At 47.7% G+C, this 15,538-nt stretch overlaps 1 protein-coding gene across 27 annotated transcripts in view; it reads right to left on the bottom strand.

Annotated features, from left to right (window-relative positions):
* The window catches only part of MICAL3 (microtubule associated monooxygenase, calponin and LIM domain containing 3), a 2,019,125-nt gene that overhangs the window by 666,100 nt on the left and 1,337,487 nt on the right, over positions 1–15,538 (bottom strand). For all 27 annotated transcript variants that reach the window (XR_013606836.1, XM_078673602.1, XM_078673604.1 and 24 more), the window contains one exon: positions 8,550–8,745. Coding sequence is in view for 26 of the 27 variants with exons in the window: in XM_078673602.1 (XP_078529728.1) it covers positions 8,550–8,745 (196 nt within the window). In the remaining variant the exon portion in view is untranslated. The remainder of the gene's footprint in view (positions 1–8,549; positions 8,746–15,538) is intronic.

The raw sequence follows: 15,538 nt of genomic DNA, 5'->3' as shown, positions 1-15,538 counted from the left end.
AAAGCCACTGTGGCCGCTTTCCCCTTAGTAGAGTGTGCCTTAGGTGTCAACAATAAGGGTTTGTCCGCTAACTGATAAGCCAATTTGATACAGGAGACGATCCATCTGGAGATGGATCGCTTGGCAGCTGGAAAATCGGTTCTCATGGAACCATAATTGACAAAAAGCTGATCCGTCTTCCTAATACTCTTAGTGTTTTCCAAATAAAATGTAAGCACTCTTTTGAGATCCAAAGAGTGCAGCGACCGATCAGCCGGGGTCGTAGGGTTTGGAAAAAAGGATGGAAGAGAAATGGACTGATTAATATGAAAATCAGACACAACCTTTGGTAAGAAAGATGGATGTGTCCTTAAAACTACTCTGTTGTGGTGGAAAACAGTGTAAGGCTCTTTTGTACACAACGCTTGGATTTCGCTTATTCTGCGCGCTGATGTGATAGCAACTAAGAAAGCGGCTTTCCAAGATAAATGTTGTAACGTTGCTTTGTGGATGGGCTCAAAAGGAGCTCCCATCAACTTGGATAAAACCAGGTTCAACTCCCAGGGAGGAGAAGGATTTCTAACAGGGGGGTAAACTTTCTTTAACTCCTGGAGGAAGTCCTTGACCACTTGCATCTGGAAGAAAGACTTTTGGCTCGGCGATTTTCTATACGTCACAATGGCTGACAAGTGCACTCTAATGGAAGCATACTTCAAACCAGATGTTGCTAAGGAAAGAAGGTATGGAAGAATAACATCATCCTGCCCTTTAGTAGGGTCAAGATGATGCTCCCTACACCAAATATAAAATCTCTTCCACTTGAACGCATATGATGCTCTTGTGGAAGGCCTCTTAGCTTCCTTTAAAATGCGCATACAATCAGGAGGCAACTTCAGATGTCCGTACTGCAGGACTTCAGGAGCCATGCCGTTAAGTTCAGAGAGGGAAGGTTGGGATGTAGAATCCTCCCGCTCATCTTGCTCAACAGGTCCGGCCTGCAAGGAAGACGTCTGTGTGGACACACAGACAGATGAAGAAGATCCGGGTACCACCACTGCCGTGGCCAGTCCGGAGCTATTAGGATCATCTCCATGTCCGATCTGAGGAGCTTGGAAACCACCTTCGGAATCAGAGACAGTGGAGGAAATGCGTAGGCAAATGTCCCTGACCAATCCCTCAAGAGTGTATTCCCATGCGTCCCTGGGCGGTGGAATCTGGACGCGAAGTCGTGGCATTTTCTGTTTTCGTCGTCTGCAAACAAGTCTATAGTTGGACGACTCCAACAATGAAAAAGTTCTGCCACTACCTCGTTGTTTAGCACCCAGTCTGGCTGATCTTCAAAGTGCCTGCTGAGTGCGTCTGCCTTGATGTTTAGCTCGCCTGGAAGGTGCACTGCTACCAGCGAGAGATTCCGAGCGAGAAGCCAGTGCCAGATCGCCTGGGACTCCAGTGAGAGAGGTCGTGATCGTGTGCCGCCTTGTTTGTTCAGGTAGAACATGGTGGTCGTATTGTCTGTCTGCACCAAGACCGAGTCGGCTTTGATTGCAGGGAGAAAGGCTTTGAGAGCGAGATGCACCGCTCGGAGCTCTAGCATGTTGATGTGGTAGGTCTGTTCTTGAGCCGACCACCGACCTTGTATTTGAAGGCACCCCATGTGTGCCCCCCAGCCTTGAAGAGACGCGTCCGTCACTATTGACAGAGTCGGGAGAGGTTGGTGAAAAGGAACACTCACCAACAAATTTTGAAGTCGAGTCCACACACTTGATGGAAATCCTCGCTGCCTGGGAAACACTGATCCGGTCTTCCCAGCGCCCTGTCGATTGGTCCCACTGGTCCTCCAGAGACTGTTGTAAAGGACGCATCCTCAGCGTGGCATGTGGTATGAGGAAGATGCAGGACCCCATGGAACCCAGCAGGGAGGCTACCTGACTGACTGTTGGACTTCGGATCTCGAGCAGAATCCTGCACTTCTGTTGCATCGAAAAAAGTCTCTCCTCCGAAGGAAACGCTCTTCCCAAGCTTGTGTCCAGAACGGAGCCTAGGTAGTGGATGGACTGGGTTGGCTGTTGCACTGACTTTTCCACGTTGACATGGAGGCCGAGCTTGTGCAATTGTTGTAGGCAAAGGCGAAAGTCACTCTCTACTTGTAGAGGAGATGGACCTTTTAGGAGCCAGTCGTCTAGGTACAGATAGACGAAGAGCCCCTTTTTGTGAAGAAAAGCTGCCACCACCGCCATGCATTTGGTGAAGACTTGAGGTGCCGATTTGAGCCCGAAGGGTAGCAACTTGTACTGGTAGTGTTTGTTGCCGACCACAAACCTCAGGAACTTGCGATGTTGCAGTGCAATCGGAATATGAAACTATGCATCTTGCAGATCCACCGAACACATCCAATCGCCTTCCTGCAGATGTGGACATATTTGGTGAAGGGCCAACATGCAGAACTTTTCTTTGACTATGACCTTGTTTAGCAGACGAAGGTCTAGAATGGGACGGAACTTGTTCTCTTGATCCTTTTTGGGGAAAAGAAAATATCTGGAGTAGACTCCCTTTCCTCTTTGCGAGGGAGATACTTCTTCTATAACTTGTTTTTGAAAAAGAACCTTTACCTCTTTCCGTAGCAGATCTAACTGGTGAGGACGAGATTTCTTTGGAGGAATGTTTTTTGGGGGTGCACGGAAACGAAGCGTGTATCCATTGCACAGTATATTCAGCACCCAACAATCTTTTGTGATGCTGCAGATGTTGTGAAGCACTTCCTCCCACTGGAGTGGGCAACGGCGCTAGAGGAAGCCACTGCTCAGGACTTCCCTCCCCTCATTGATGTAGAGGATTGCTGTTGATGACCTCCTCTACCTCGGTTGGATTTTCCCCCTCGAAACTGCGTCTTGCCCGGATTCTTGTTTTGGGACCACTGAGAGGTTTGAACCCTCTGTTGAGCCCCTCTGCCTTGTTGGTCTTAAAACGGCGCTTTAACTCCTTTTTCTTTTCCAAACCGACTGCTTTGACTGTTGCTTGCTCAGCTTTCATTCTACTCATTTCTTCGTCAGTGTGTTCACCGAAGAGAGAGGAACCAGAAAAAGGAAGGTTTAAGATGCGTTGCTGTGCATCGGGCTTGAGGCCTGTCAGGCGCAACCAAGACGACCTTCTGGCGCAAATTCCATGGGCATATGAATGCGCTGCAAGGGCTGCGCCGTCCGCAGCCGTGCTAATCATCTGGTTTGCTACCAGACAGCCTTCTGTCATTGTCTCTTCAAAGTCCTTCTGGTCTTCTTTCGGCAATTTGGACTTGAAACGCTCCATGGAGCCCCATAAGGCTCTATAATATCTACCCAACAGTGCAGCTGCACTGGAGACCTTCAGTGTAGAAGAGGCAGAGTTACAGACCTTACGACCCCACGAGTCCTGTGATCTGCTGTCCTTATCTGGCGGGACTGAGGAGGTAGCAGTGACCGAGTGTGTTTTTTGTGCTGCTGCTACGATCACTGAGTCTGCAGGAGGATCAGTCTTGACAAAGACCGGGTCAGAGGCAGCTGGCTTGTACTTTTTTTGGATGCGAGCCGGCACCGCTTTAATGGTCGCTGGAGCCAGGAATATGTCTTTGACCGGGTCCATAATCCCCGGAACCAATGGCAGCAAAGGACGTGAAGCAGACTTCTGGTGAAGTGTCTCAAAAATCACTGTCGTAGTGACTTGTGGAATAGACAGTTCAATGTTGAGCTTTTGAGCTCCTCTTTGCAGGACATCATGAAAAGTGTTGATGTCATCAACCGGTGAGACCCTAGAGATAGGGCTATCCGAAAGTGTGGGGGAGTAATCCCTCTTGGAAGATCGGGTAGAGTAGGTAGAAGAAGTAGATGGTGTCCTCCTACTCCTGCGATGAGCACTGTGCCTCCTATCGCGTGATCTTCCTGAACGTTCCTCCCTTCTGGGAGAACGAGATCTAGTAGGCCTCCTCACGGGTGATCTTTCAGCTTGAACCCTGTGTCTGGGAGGACTGCGTCTGTCCACTTCTCCCACTAGTCTCTGAAGTGGAGACCCGTGTGTAGGACTGGCGTATTCTTGCATCCGCCTCGTAGCCCCTGAATCCCGCCAATGATCCAATGGCAGATTCCATCTAGGGGATAACCTCACATCTGCAGAAGAAGGGTCTCGCAAAGGTGACTTGTGGGCAGGGCTTCTAGACTTTGAAGCGGCTTGCCCAGACGAATGCGAGGATGAGTGCGGGCTGATTCCGTCACTAGAATCACCGATTCCCCTCTGGATCTCCCTGAAGCGGAGTTCCTCGGCGTCGACCCAGCCCGCTCTTGATGCCTCGACGTCGGTTCTGAAGTCAAATGCCTAGACGGTGAGCGATGCGAGAATCGGTGATGTCTCGACATCGAGCGGCGATGTGAAGCCGACGACAGAGCCCTCGACGCCGAACGCCGCTGGGGCGACGGCGGAGCAGTCAATTTCGACGTCTAGTGTCTACGCGACGACGGCGGAGGGGTATTGGTCACCCTCGACGCCGAACGCCTATGAGACGTCGACGGAGATCTCCTCCTCGATGCCGATCGACGTCTGGTTGTCGACGGCGGAGGATCTTGGGCTCTCTGCGACGACGACGACGGCGGAGGTCTGGTCCTCGACGCCAATCGTCGCCCGGTTGACGGCGGAGGGGTTATACTTCTCGACGCCGATCGTCGCCTGGTTGACGATGGCGGAGGTGTGATGGTCCTCGATGCCGATAGTCGCCGGGTTGACGACGGCGTAGGGGTCTTTGTCCTCAACGCCGATCGTCGCCGGGTTGACGACGGCGGAGGGGTCTTAGTCCTCGACGCCGATAGTAGCCGAGTTGACGATGGCGGAGGGTCTGGAATTCTAGACGACGACGTACCTGAATCCCCTCTTCTCGACGGCGAGCCCGCCGTTGAAGGTTGTTTTTTAGATGAATGACCCACCGGTAGCTCTCTCCTCAGCGCTGAGTCCGACGCTGAAGTTGAAAGGTGTGAAAACGTATCCTTTGAAGGTGTTCTAGCCCTCTTGGAGCCCTTCCTTAACGGAGACCTTCCTCTGGATGACCTTTGGGCTAGGCCATAGATGCGAATCCTCTCCCTGTCCTTTAAAGTTTTTCCTGACAGGGTCTTGCAGTAAGGACAGGCTTTTGGGTCATGATTTTCAGGTAGACAAAGAATACAGACTTCATGGCTGTCTGTCTTGGCCTTCTTGTTGCCACAAGAAGGGCAGTTGTCAAAAAGGGAAGTCATTTCAAAGTAGAAAATACCCACCAAACTGTCAATAAAAGACAGATTCTTACTTGACAAGATGTAAATGTCAAAGTAAGTCAAAAAACTGTGAAAAGTGAAGAAAATTTCTGTCAGAAAAAACAGAAATGAGTGGAGCTGTGTTGCCAGGATCCTTCCTGAAGGAGCCGGAAAGAACAACTGACCTAACTGTCACCCCTGAGGCATGATGGGAAGCTGGGGGTCATGGGTGCCTTAAAGGCACGGTGTCAGTTTATTGCATTCATTCTGTGGAGAAGCGTGGCTCAGTGGTTAGAGGCGGCAGACCCGGAAGCTGAGATCGACCGTGGACCAGGGTTCGATTCCCCACCTCGGCGGGTCTCGGGCTCAAAAATTCCACGGACTCGACAATTCTCGCTCCGGTACCTACTCGAATCACGGGGTCACACTCTGCAACTCTGGGCAATAGCTTGCTTAATCTCCACTACGGCCCCTCGCGGCGGGATGCCTGGCTTTCACCTTGTGGACACCCTGCCGGGGTTTCTCACAGGGGAATACCAGGACGGGTTCCCTAAGCAAGCGCCAGGATGCCCTTTGGGTGACAGGTTTGCGCTATATAAGTACACCTACATTTACATTTAAACATTTACATTCAGCTGCAGGTTAGCTTTTCAGTCTGGGAATTTGCAATGCAGCCTGGGAGCTTCCTATGCTTTCAGTGTTTTATAAGAATTTCTACTGTTTTCTGAGCATTAAAACAGTTCTAAAACAAACTTTATTGTTGTTTCTCATGTTTCTAATGCATGTTTTTTCATGTATGGTGGAAATTCTTTACAGCATGATTCAGCTCTGATGTTTAGTAGGCTGCTAATGCTTATTTATATATGTATATCTATACTACTATTATAAAGAGAGAACTTGCACCTTTTGGCCAGGTAAACTCGGGAACCACAGCGCCAATCTACACACCCGATACATCTATGAAAATGTCAGGGTGTGTAGATGGACATAGGCTATATAAAAAAAAAAAAAGTAAATTAAAAAAATTAAGTTTGCAAACAAAGTAGTCCCCTGAAAGTAGCGCCGGCCGGGACCTAGCGCTGGCCGCAACGCGACGTGCGTGATGACGACGAAGGAGGAGGGCGGTGCAGTGACGAGCGGCTGTGCAGTGAGGAGCGGCGGCACAGGTAAGGAAAGGGAAAGTGAGACTGTGATGCAGGGGGAGGCAAGAAGGAGGCAGCAGTAAATGAAAATGTCAGAGCGCGAGTGAGTCGGGGCGGGAGGGGGGGCGCGAGTGAGTCGGGGCGGGAGGGGGGCGCGAGTGAGTCGGGGCGGGAGGGGGCGCGAGTGAGTCGGGGCGGGAGGGAGTCGGTGCGGGAGGGGGTCGGGGCGGGAGCGGGTGTACTGCCCCCAGCCCCTTTCTGCCCCAGGCAACGCTTGGGCGGGCTGCTAGTATATATATATATATATACGGTTATATATATGTGGGGCACATATAATATAGTGTTTCCGGGGTCCCGCGCATGGGCGGGAATATTCTAATGCTTATGACTATTGATGAGGATCCCCTGGAAGAGAACTCAAAAAGGATTAAGAACATTTGTGGCCATCATAGGTAAATCAGAGAACCAGCCAAGTTTGTGGCTTTAATTAGGTTGGCCATTTCCACTATGTTCTGTGTTAGAGGATTGAATATGCACAGTATCGGTTAAGGGCTAAGGATAGCCCGTCTTGGTGGGTAAGGCTCTGATGGCATGCTGCTTGGCGAGGAGTTAGGGTTAGAAATTGGCAGCATTTGTGAATACGTGGTTTGCTAAGCTATCACAGAGTTTCCCGGAGTATTTTACTTTTGTTAATGAGCTGCTGTGGCTACAGAAAGCATTGAAGACTCTGTTAGGGAACGTAGCCACCAAGTTATGCTATGCATAGCATGACCTCTTGGCCTTTTTGATGAAGTTCAGAAAATTCTGTCTTGTCTTTAGAGACACACCTCTGTCCTTGTAGTGGAGTGCTTTCCTCCAAAGTCTTTTGGGGGATCATACTTCTTTTTTTTAAATAGTTTTATGACCGTTGAACCAGCTGACTCTCCTTCTATGAGATCACAGGCAGAAGGTTGTAAGAAGACTACATTAAAAAAAGCCCTGCTAACCATTAGTGGAATTGTTTGACATTTCTGGGACCAGGTGTTAGGAGGTAGAAAGGAATGTCTTCATAGAGTTTACATAAACTTTCTTCCAGGTTATGACAGCTCTAATTGTAATGGCTTTCATAGAAGATTTGTCTGGCCTGGAAATGTTCAGTGAGAAATGGATGATGTGACCATCACTGAATGTAACAGAGTCTGTTTGAAGTGCCAGACCATAGCCTAATTGGGGCAAATATAGCATCAAGGTTGTGATCAGACGAATGGACAGGACTCGAGACCAGCTACTGAAAGCTAAGTGCAACAATGTGGGAGAAAAGGCAGGAGGTTTAGCATAGTGTTGGTTTGTCCAACTAGATATAGTGGTCACCTACCACACACAGGTTCTAGTGATCCGCAGTACCATCAGCAATTGAGTGCAGGACCAATGCCAGCAAAAACAGAGTTGTGTGGTGATGGTCTCTAGATAATGAAGAATGAGGCGCAAAAGGTTCAAGATGGAGACTGACCATTCAATCAGCATTGAACTCTACCATCATGAACAATTTCAGATTCTCAGCAGTCAGAATAGATTACTGTTTAGGAAGTGGTGACAGTGTGTTGGGAAAATAATCACATATATGTTAAGACGCACAGAAATTCCTAGGTCTTAGTCATTTCATACAAACAACTAAGAGGACATAAGTTGCACAAGAAGAAAATGTAGCTGGTGACCAAAATAAGGGACACTAAAGTGCAAAACATTAAAATCCTTTCCAAATGTATTTTGAAAGAAACCTCAAGAGAATGAAGAGAATCGACCACAAGGTTCTGTAAAAACACAAATGCTTTCCAAATATGACTTAATTTTGAACATGTCCTGAAATGGAAAAACTTAGCAGTACACAGCTTGGTTTCTTACCTGATGAAAACATCCAAAACACAAGGAAAAATAAAAACCCGAGATTTGCAGGGGCTGACAGGGGATAGAGGCTTGGGGTTACATCACTATTACTGTATTCTTAAGAAGGAAGAGAAGTTCCAGAAATGGGCAGTTATCTGCCTTTAAGGCTTGGGTTTAAACTGCAGCCTTTCATTGTATCTGATTCCTGATGTCTAGCACCAGGCCTGACCTGCCTAATCATGTGCATGTATTTCACACATTAAATACAATGTGCTATAGTGCAATTGTTCTGAAGCTTGGTGCTTCTGTCATAGCTGACCTGCTGGCTGCATCCTGTTCAGTTCTTTGGTCCAACACACTGCTGAGATTGTGTTCTGCCAAAGTCTCCTCAGGTACCTCTTCCAACTCTTCCTCCCGCTGCAGCGATACACGGTAATTCTCCAGTTCAATGCGCTCTGGTGTTCCCCGCAACCGCTTGGCTAAGCTGTGATCCTCTACTCCATTGACATTGCATGCTAGGAGACAAATATATATAAAGAATTAGTGAAACTTTACATCATCCCAAAATATCGAAGTCTAGTTCAAGTATGGGGATAATGGTTAGAATCCACTCACTTGTATGAGGTAAGTGATACAGGCCATGAAAACACGACTTAAAGCTATACAAAATTAGTTATTTGTGGAAGAAGCAGGATTAGGTTTATGGGATCTGATGTGGGCAATGATTGAGGCTTAACTAAAGTTTATGAGACAACTTATATGGAAACAGTCAAGCATTATTGTGGCATACAAAGGAAATCATATATAATGACAAGATTAACGATGTATGGGAAGTCTGACAGGGCCTGATGAAATTTTTGAACATAAACAAGGTCAGCAACGGTGGGATGTGCTCCCCTGAACCAGAAGGCCCAAGGAATGCATATGGGACAAGTAAAGCACATAAAGTCAGTAATGTGGCAATGGGTAAAAATGTACAGAGGGTACTAGATCAGAATGAGTAGACATTAATAAAGTGCTTGATGCTAAGGATGAGAATGAAAATTCAATATGCGACATCATACCACGGACTGGGAAAAAGTCAGGACACTGAAATGTATGATGTCAATGAGAAACTGCATGAAACTCAAGTAAACGGGGGAGGGAAGGTTTGTAGGCAAAGGGCAGTAAGTATGCTTACTAGTAACAAATGTTCTCTGAAATGCTTCATTCACTCCACATAGTTAAAATTTGGAGGGAAATTCCAGGGTTATTCATATTATGTACGAAAAGTAACAGATTACTCATTACATCACCAGTAAACATTTTAAAACAATCAACATATTTGAATATAAACGGGCAATGCATCGGGAACAGCAAGAAGAAAATTGCTTTTATATAAAGTTTAAATGCTAATCAAGTCAATTTACCCAGACTTGTAGCAGAAAAGAGGAGCAGCGACAGCAATCTATGTTAACTTTATAAATGAGATGTATCACTTACACAGATCACCAAATTCAACTAATCCCCTACTGAAGTGTATGTCCTTTACCCTATCTGTAAAGCAATACTATGTCCTTTTGATTCTTAAAATAAAAGAAAATGTGTGTGTGTGTATATATATATATTTATATAGTTGTTTCTTACAACATATATGTTATACCATAATATAAGAATTCAGTGGTGTTTCTTACAACATATATATTATAAAAATAACAATCCTGGTGTTGATGAGATCTCGGAGCAAAGCAATCAACTCCGAGGGATCAGAAAGATGGTAACTAGGCTATGCAGTCTGATGGAGGCTCTCTGGCCTAGGGCTCGCGATCTGTCAAGGGTGAGGCACAAATGGTATAAACGTCTGAGCCCTGTGACACATATGTGGGGCTGTCAGTACTCCTGTACAACCTAAACTATTAAGGAGATGGTTTGCTGAGAAGGGGGCTGTATGGAGGGGAAGGAGGACCCTGGCTTGTTGGTCGGCACAGAGGAATCCAACTAATAGGCAGAGCCACCCCTCAGGGCTGAGAGGTGGCCCCAGTTGTTAATGCAGAGTGCAGAGTTGTTAGGAATACATGGAGAAAATCAGTGTCACTGATTGAAGAGGTGGAGGGGGTGGGGATTTATTTCCGAGTCTCAGCCACAGAGTCATGTTCAGTTTGAGGAGGAGGCCCCCCAGCCCAGAAAGCAGTGCCCCCCAACCCAGAAGATACGGCAGAGGCCAGGGAGGGGCAAAGGAGAGACTAAATTTCTGAAGGGGTGGGGGGTTAGGGGCATGGACAACCTTTTGGACATTCCAGTGACCATATGCAAACTGCCCATTGTCTGAGAGTGTTACGCTCCGTTAAACGAATACTATTGTATACTTTTGCCGTGGAACATTAATAAAGGCAGGCATGTAGGCACAGTTTGCAAGTATGCTTTAATTGTTATTTACAATCACAAAGTAATTAGACTGAATGTGAAAAAACATGTTTTTAAATCATACATCTTCATGCAACAAACAAAAAGGTGGGACGAAAAAATAATAAATTGAAAGCTCTTCGCAATATTCCTAAACCTCAAAATGCAATTGGAATAATATTGGAGTATATTGGAGAGAGAGCTGCTAGAGCAGAAACATGTCCACTTTCTAAACGTGGCATATTTAAAATAGGGACTTTTCACAGTAATGTAAGATATAAGTCTGGTGCTTTTCCAGTTAATAATTGCAACACAATAGTAATGACCAGAAACATATTGCGAAATGGGATATGCTGAAATGTACATGCCTAAGCGAGCATCTTCCCTTGTCACGTATCTTGTTTTCGAGCAAGCCTTGCGTTACTAAAGCGGTTTCTCTGAAGCTAGGGAAAAATGCAAGCATCTTGTGCAGTGTTTATTATGTCAACTTAACAGGGCCTAGAAGCTTAGGGATTAGAAGCTTACTGCATTTGGTATCATAAAGAAAATGGCTTCTACATTGCCCCATCTGATACCAAATCACTATCTCCTAAACCCTCACCTCCATCTCCTCCCCTGAAATCAAACCTTAACAGTAAAGAGGATTTATCATTACCCTTCCAAAGACAAAAACATGATACAGATACTCCTTTCTAAGCAGGAATTACAGCTTAAAAGAGTGTATTAAGGAATTCCCAATGTTAATCTATGAGAGGAGTACGCCTCAAAATAGTAAAAAACCAATGTAGGTGCTTTTCACTATCAGGACAGGCAAAACTTAAAAGTACATGTCCTACCTTTTAGTTACATAGCACCTTGCCCTATGGGCTACCCATGTTCTACCTTAGGGGTGAATTATGTGTAATAAAAGGCAAGTTTAAGGCTTGGCAGGGGATTTTTAATGGCAAGTCGACATGGCAGGAACACTGCCCACAGGATCGGCAGTGGCATGCCTGAGACATGTTTAAAGGGCTATTTGCGTGGGTGGCAATCAGTGCTGCAGGCTCACTAATAGCATTTAATTTACAGGTTGTAGGTATATGGTATACCACTGTACAAGGACCCTTCAAGTACATAAAATATGCCAATTGTGTATACACACCAATGTTACTATGTTTAGGGGAAAAGTGCATGCACTTTAGTACTGGCCAGCAGTGAGTCCTAAGGCCAACAAAAAGAATCAGCAAAAAGAGGAGGTAAGCAGGCCAAAAGGCTGTGGTCGTCAGGTCTAACAGTATGGTTTAGTATTCTGTGTGTCCGTTTGAGTATTTAAGTCAGTCGGAATCCTTTTGGAAGCCCCTGGTTTAGCAGGGCAGAAGGACAGCAAGAATATTTTTTTAATACTGGAAGTTTATCGCCTGCATTCCTGTGGCTGAAGGGTTGAGATACCCTTAAAGCATCACAAAGTATACAACACAATACAGAAACATTTGTTATTGCAGATGGATGATATGAGTGTAGAGGGCACTCAAATCACATTATCTTGCACAAAAATATAAGAAGACCTATGAGATAAATTTGCAATAAGAATTTGCCTTGTGTGGAAAGCCCCCAAAAATTTGATGTACAGTGTTTGTGCGGAAGAGATGCTTACCAATGTAAAAAAGCCTGCTGTGTGAGACACATATGAGATGCTCACAGAAGATCGGTATAGTTAGATATGCAGAATGACGTGTGTGGGAAAAGCTCATTATTGTGGTGTTAGTGATGAACACCAGAAACAGTGTTTGTGAAGTTTACAAATGAATACAGTGGGTGGAAGGTCACAAGTGAGTAGTGCGTGGGATGCACTAAAGCACTAGTTACTACTTGTGTAACAATATATCTGTAAGAGACATTAGTTAGTGATAGGTTCATTACCGTAGAATATTCCCCAGGCGTTAGATTGGATCCGGAAAGTTTTCTGCTTAGCAGTACCCCTGCGCGCCAGAAGGTGGCGTCGTGTGGCTCCGCATCCGTCACTGGCGTCGTAAGCGCTAGGATGACATCACGGAGACTACTTTGCGCCACCCATGCGCGCTGACGCCACTTCTGTACACGACTTTCCACGCCGAAACGCAGAGCCATGCAAGAAACTGACCAGTGGTGCATAAAACTTGGGCCATCAAAGGGGATGACCGTAACCCTAGTAATCAGTTCGCAGAACGGGGAGGATGGGTGGGGCAGTAAGGAATCTATCACTAACTAATGTCTCTTACAGATATATCGTTACACAAGTAGTAACTTGTGCATCTGAAAGAGACACGTTGGTGATAGATTCCTTACCTTAGAATAGCTATCCCAGCAATACCATCCCCGGTGGTGGGTCTGGGAGCAAGATTAAACCAGAACGGCCAAAAAAGCTGTCTCTCCGGACCCGACTGTCAAGGCAGTAGTGTTTTGTAAAAGTGTGCAGCGAGGCCCATGTAGCTGCCTGACAAATGTTCTGCAAGGGAACGCCACGTCCCAAGGCAGTAGTCGCTGCAGTTGCCCTGGCCGAATGGGCACGTAGCCCCACAGGAGGCTCCTTCTTGGCCAAGGAGTAACATGCTTTGATGCACAAAGCGACCCACCGGGAGATGGTCCGTTTGTGCACAACCTGACCTTTTTTGGTGCCTACGTAGCCAACAAAAAGCTGATCTACCCAGAACTGCTGGGTACGATGCAGATAGAATGCTAGCGCAGGTTTTGGGTCCAGACGGTGGAGCCTCTGCTCTTCCCTTGAAGGATGCGGAGGCGGAAAGAACGTGGGCAAAGTGATGGTCTGCCCGATGTGGAAGGGCATAACAACCTTTGGCAAGAAAGTAGGACGGGTCCTTAAAGAACAAGTTACTTACCTTCGGTAACGATATATCTGTAAGAAACAGTAGTTAGTATTAGATTGCTTACCTTAGAATATCCCCAGGCGTCAGTCTGGATCCGGAAACTTTTGCGTAGCAGTACCCCTGCGCGTCGGTAGGCGTCGTCTGCAGGCGTCCCCTGCGGCTCCGCGTCGTCGGCGTCGTGCGCCGTGATGACGTCGCTGGAGTATATAGACGCCGCCTCCGCGCGCTGACGTCAGTTCTTTGCACACAGCTTTTCCGCGCCAGAACACGCAGAGCCATGTGAGAACTAACACTGGTGCCATTTGAAACTAGGGCCCTGAAAGGGATGTCCTTAACCCTAGGTATCAGTTCGCAGAACGGGGAGGATGGGTGGGGCGGTAAGGAATCTAATACTAACTACTGTTTCTTACCGAAGGTAAGTAACTTGTTCATCTGAAAGAAACAGGTTAGTATTAGATTCCTTACCTTAGAATAGATACCCCAGCAATACCAACCCCGGTGGTGGGTCTGCGAACCAATACAACCTACACCAGAAAGTCCTGGAGGACCGAACGACCAAAGAAGCCATCCCTCCGGACTTGACTGTCCAGGCAGTAGTGCCTCGCAAAGGTGTGCAGCGAGGCCCACGTGGCCGCCTGGCAAATGTCCTGCAAAGGGACTCCCCGGCCCAGGGCAGTAGTAGCCGCCGTGGCCCGAGTGGAATGGGCCCTCAGCCCAACAGGAGGCTCCTTCCGAGCCAAAGAGTAGCATGCTTTGATGCACAGGACGACCCACCGAGAGATGGTCCGCTTCTGTACCGCCCTTCCCTTCTTCTCACCCACGTAGCCAACAAACAGTTGGTCATCCACCCGGAACTGGCGTGTGCGATCCATATAAAATGAAAGCGCACGTTTTGGGTCCAGACGATGGAGCCGCTCTTCATCCTTCGAAGGATGCGGAGGCGGGAAGAAGGAGGGCAAGGTGATGGACTGCCCAATGTGAAAAGCAGAGACTACCTTGGGCAGGAAAGAAGGTCTAGTCCGAAGAACCACCTTATCAGGATGAACAGACAAGAAAGGAGGTTTAACAGAAAGAGCCTGGAGCTCACTCACTCTCCTGGCAGAGGTGATAGCCACCAGGAAGGCCGTCTTTAAAGTGAGAAGACGGAGAGGACAGGAATGAAGAGGCTCAAAGGGAGCGCACATCAGGAAAGTCAGAACCAGGTTCAAGTCCCACTGAGGCATCACGAACGGAGTTGGGGGATACATGTGCGTGATGCCCTTCAAGAATCGTAACACAATAGGGGACTTGAATAAAGATGGCTGATCAGGTAGCCTCAAGAAGGCGGAAAGGGCAGAAAGATAGCCCTTGATAGTGCCCAGAGCAGAGCCCTGTTGGGCAAGGGAAAGGAGGAAGAGGAGAACCTCAGACAGAGGGGCAGAAAGGGGATCCACAGCCTTTGCTGTGCACCATGCCACAAATCTGTTCCACCGGCAGGCGTATACCGACTTTGTGGAGGGACGCCTGGCTGCCAGAATTACATCACAGACTTCAGGAGGCAAGTCAAATGGCCTCAACTGCCGCCGCTCAATCTCCAAGCATGGAGGTGGAGACTGGACAGGTTCGGGTGGAGGACCGTCCCCTGCTGCTGCGACAGAAGGTCCTCCTGAAGGGGCAGGCGGATCGAGGGACCGACTGTCATGCTGAGTAGCTCGGGATACCAGTATCTTCGAGCCCAGTCCGGAGCCACAAGGATAACTTGGGCCCGGTCGCGCCTGATCTTCTTCAGCACTCTGGGCAGAAGTGGTATAGGCGGAAAGGCGTACAACAGACCGCAACTCCACTCGCGCCGAAAGGCGTCGCCGAGCGAGTGCCGCCTTGGAAACTCCAACGCGCAGAACTGATGACATTGCGCGTTCTCTTCTGTGGCGAATAGATCTAACCAAGGCTCTCCCCATTGCTGAAAGAGGCCGCTCGCCACGTCCGAGTTCAGACGCCATTCGTGATTCACCGAGCACCGACGGCTGAGTTCGTCCGCCCTGGCGTTCAGAGAACCTGCCAGGTGTTGAACCGTCAGAGTCACGCCCTGACGTTCCAGCCATTG

The sequence above is a fragment of the Lissotriton helveticus genome, chromosome 1_1, assembly GCF_964261635.1.
Source record: "Lissotriton helveticus chromosome 1_1, aLisHel1.1, whole genome shotgun sequence".
NCBI lineage: Eukaryota > Metazoa > Chordata > Amphibia > Caudata > Salamandridae > Lissotriton > Lissotriton helveticus.
This window is presented reverse-complemented; position numbering and strand designations above follow the sequence as displayed.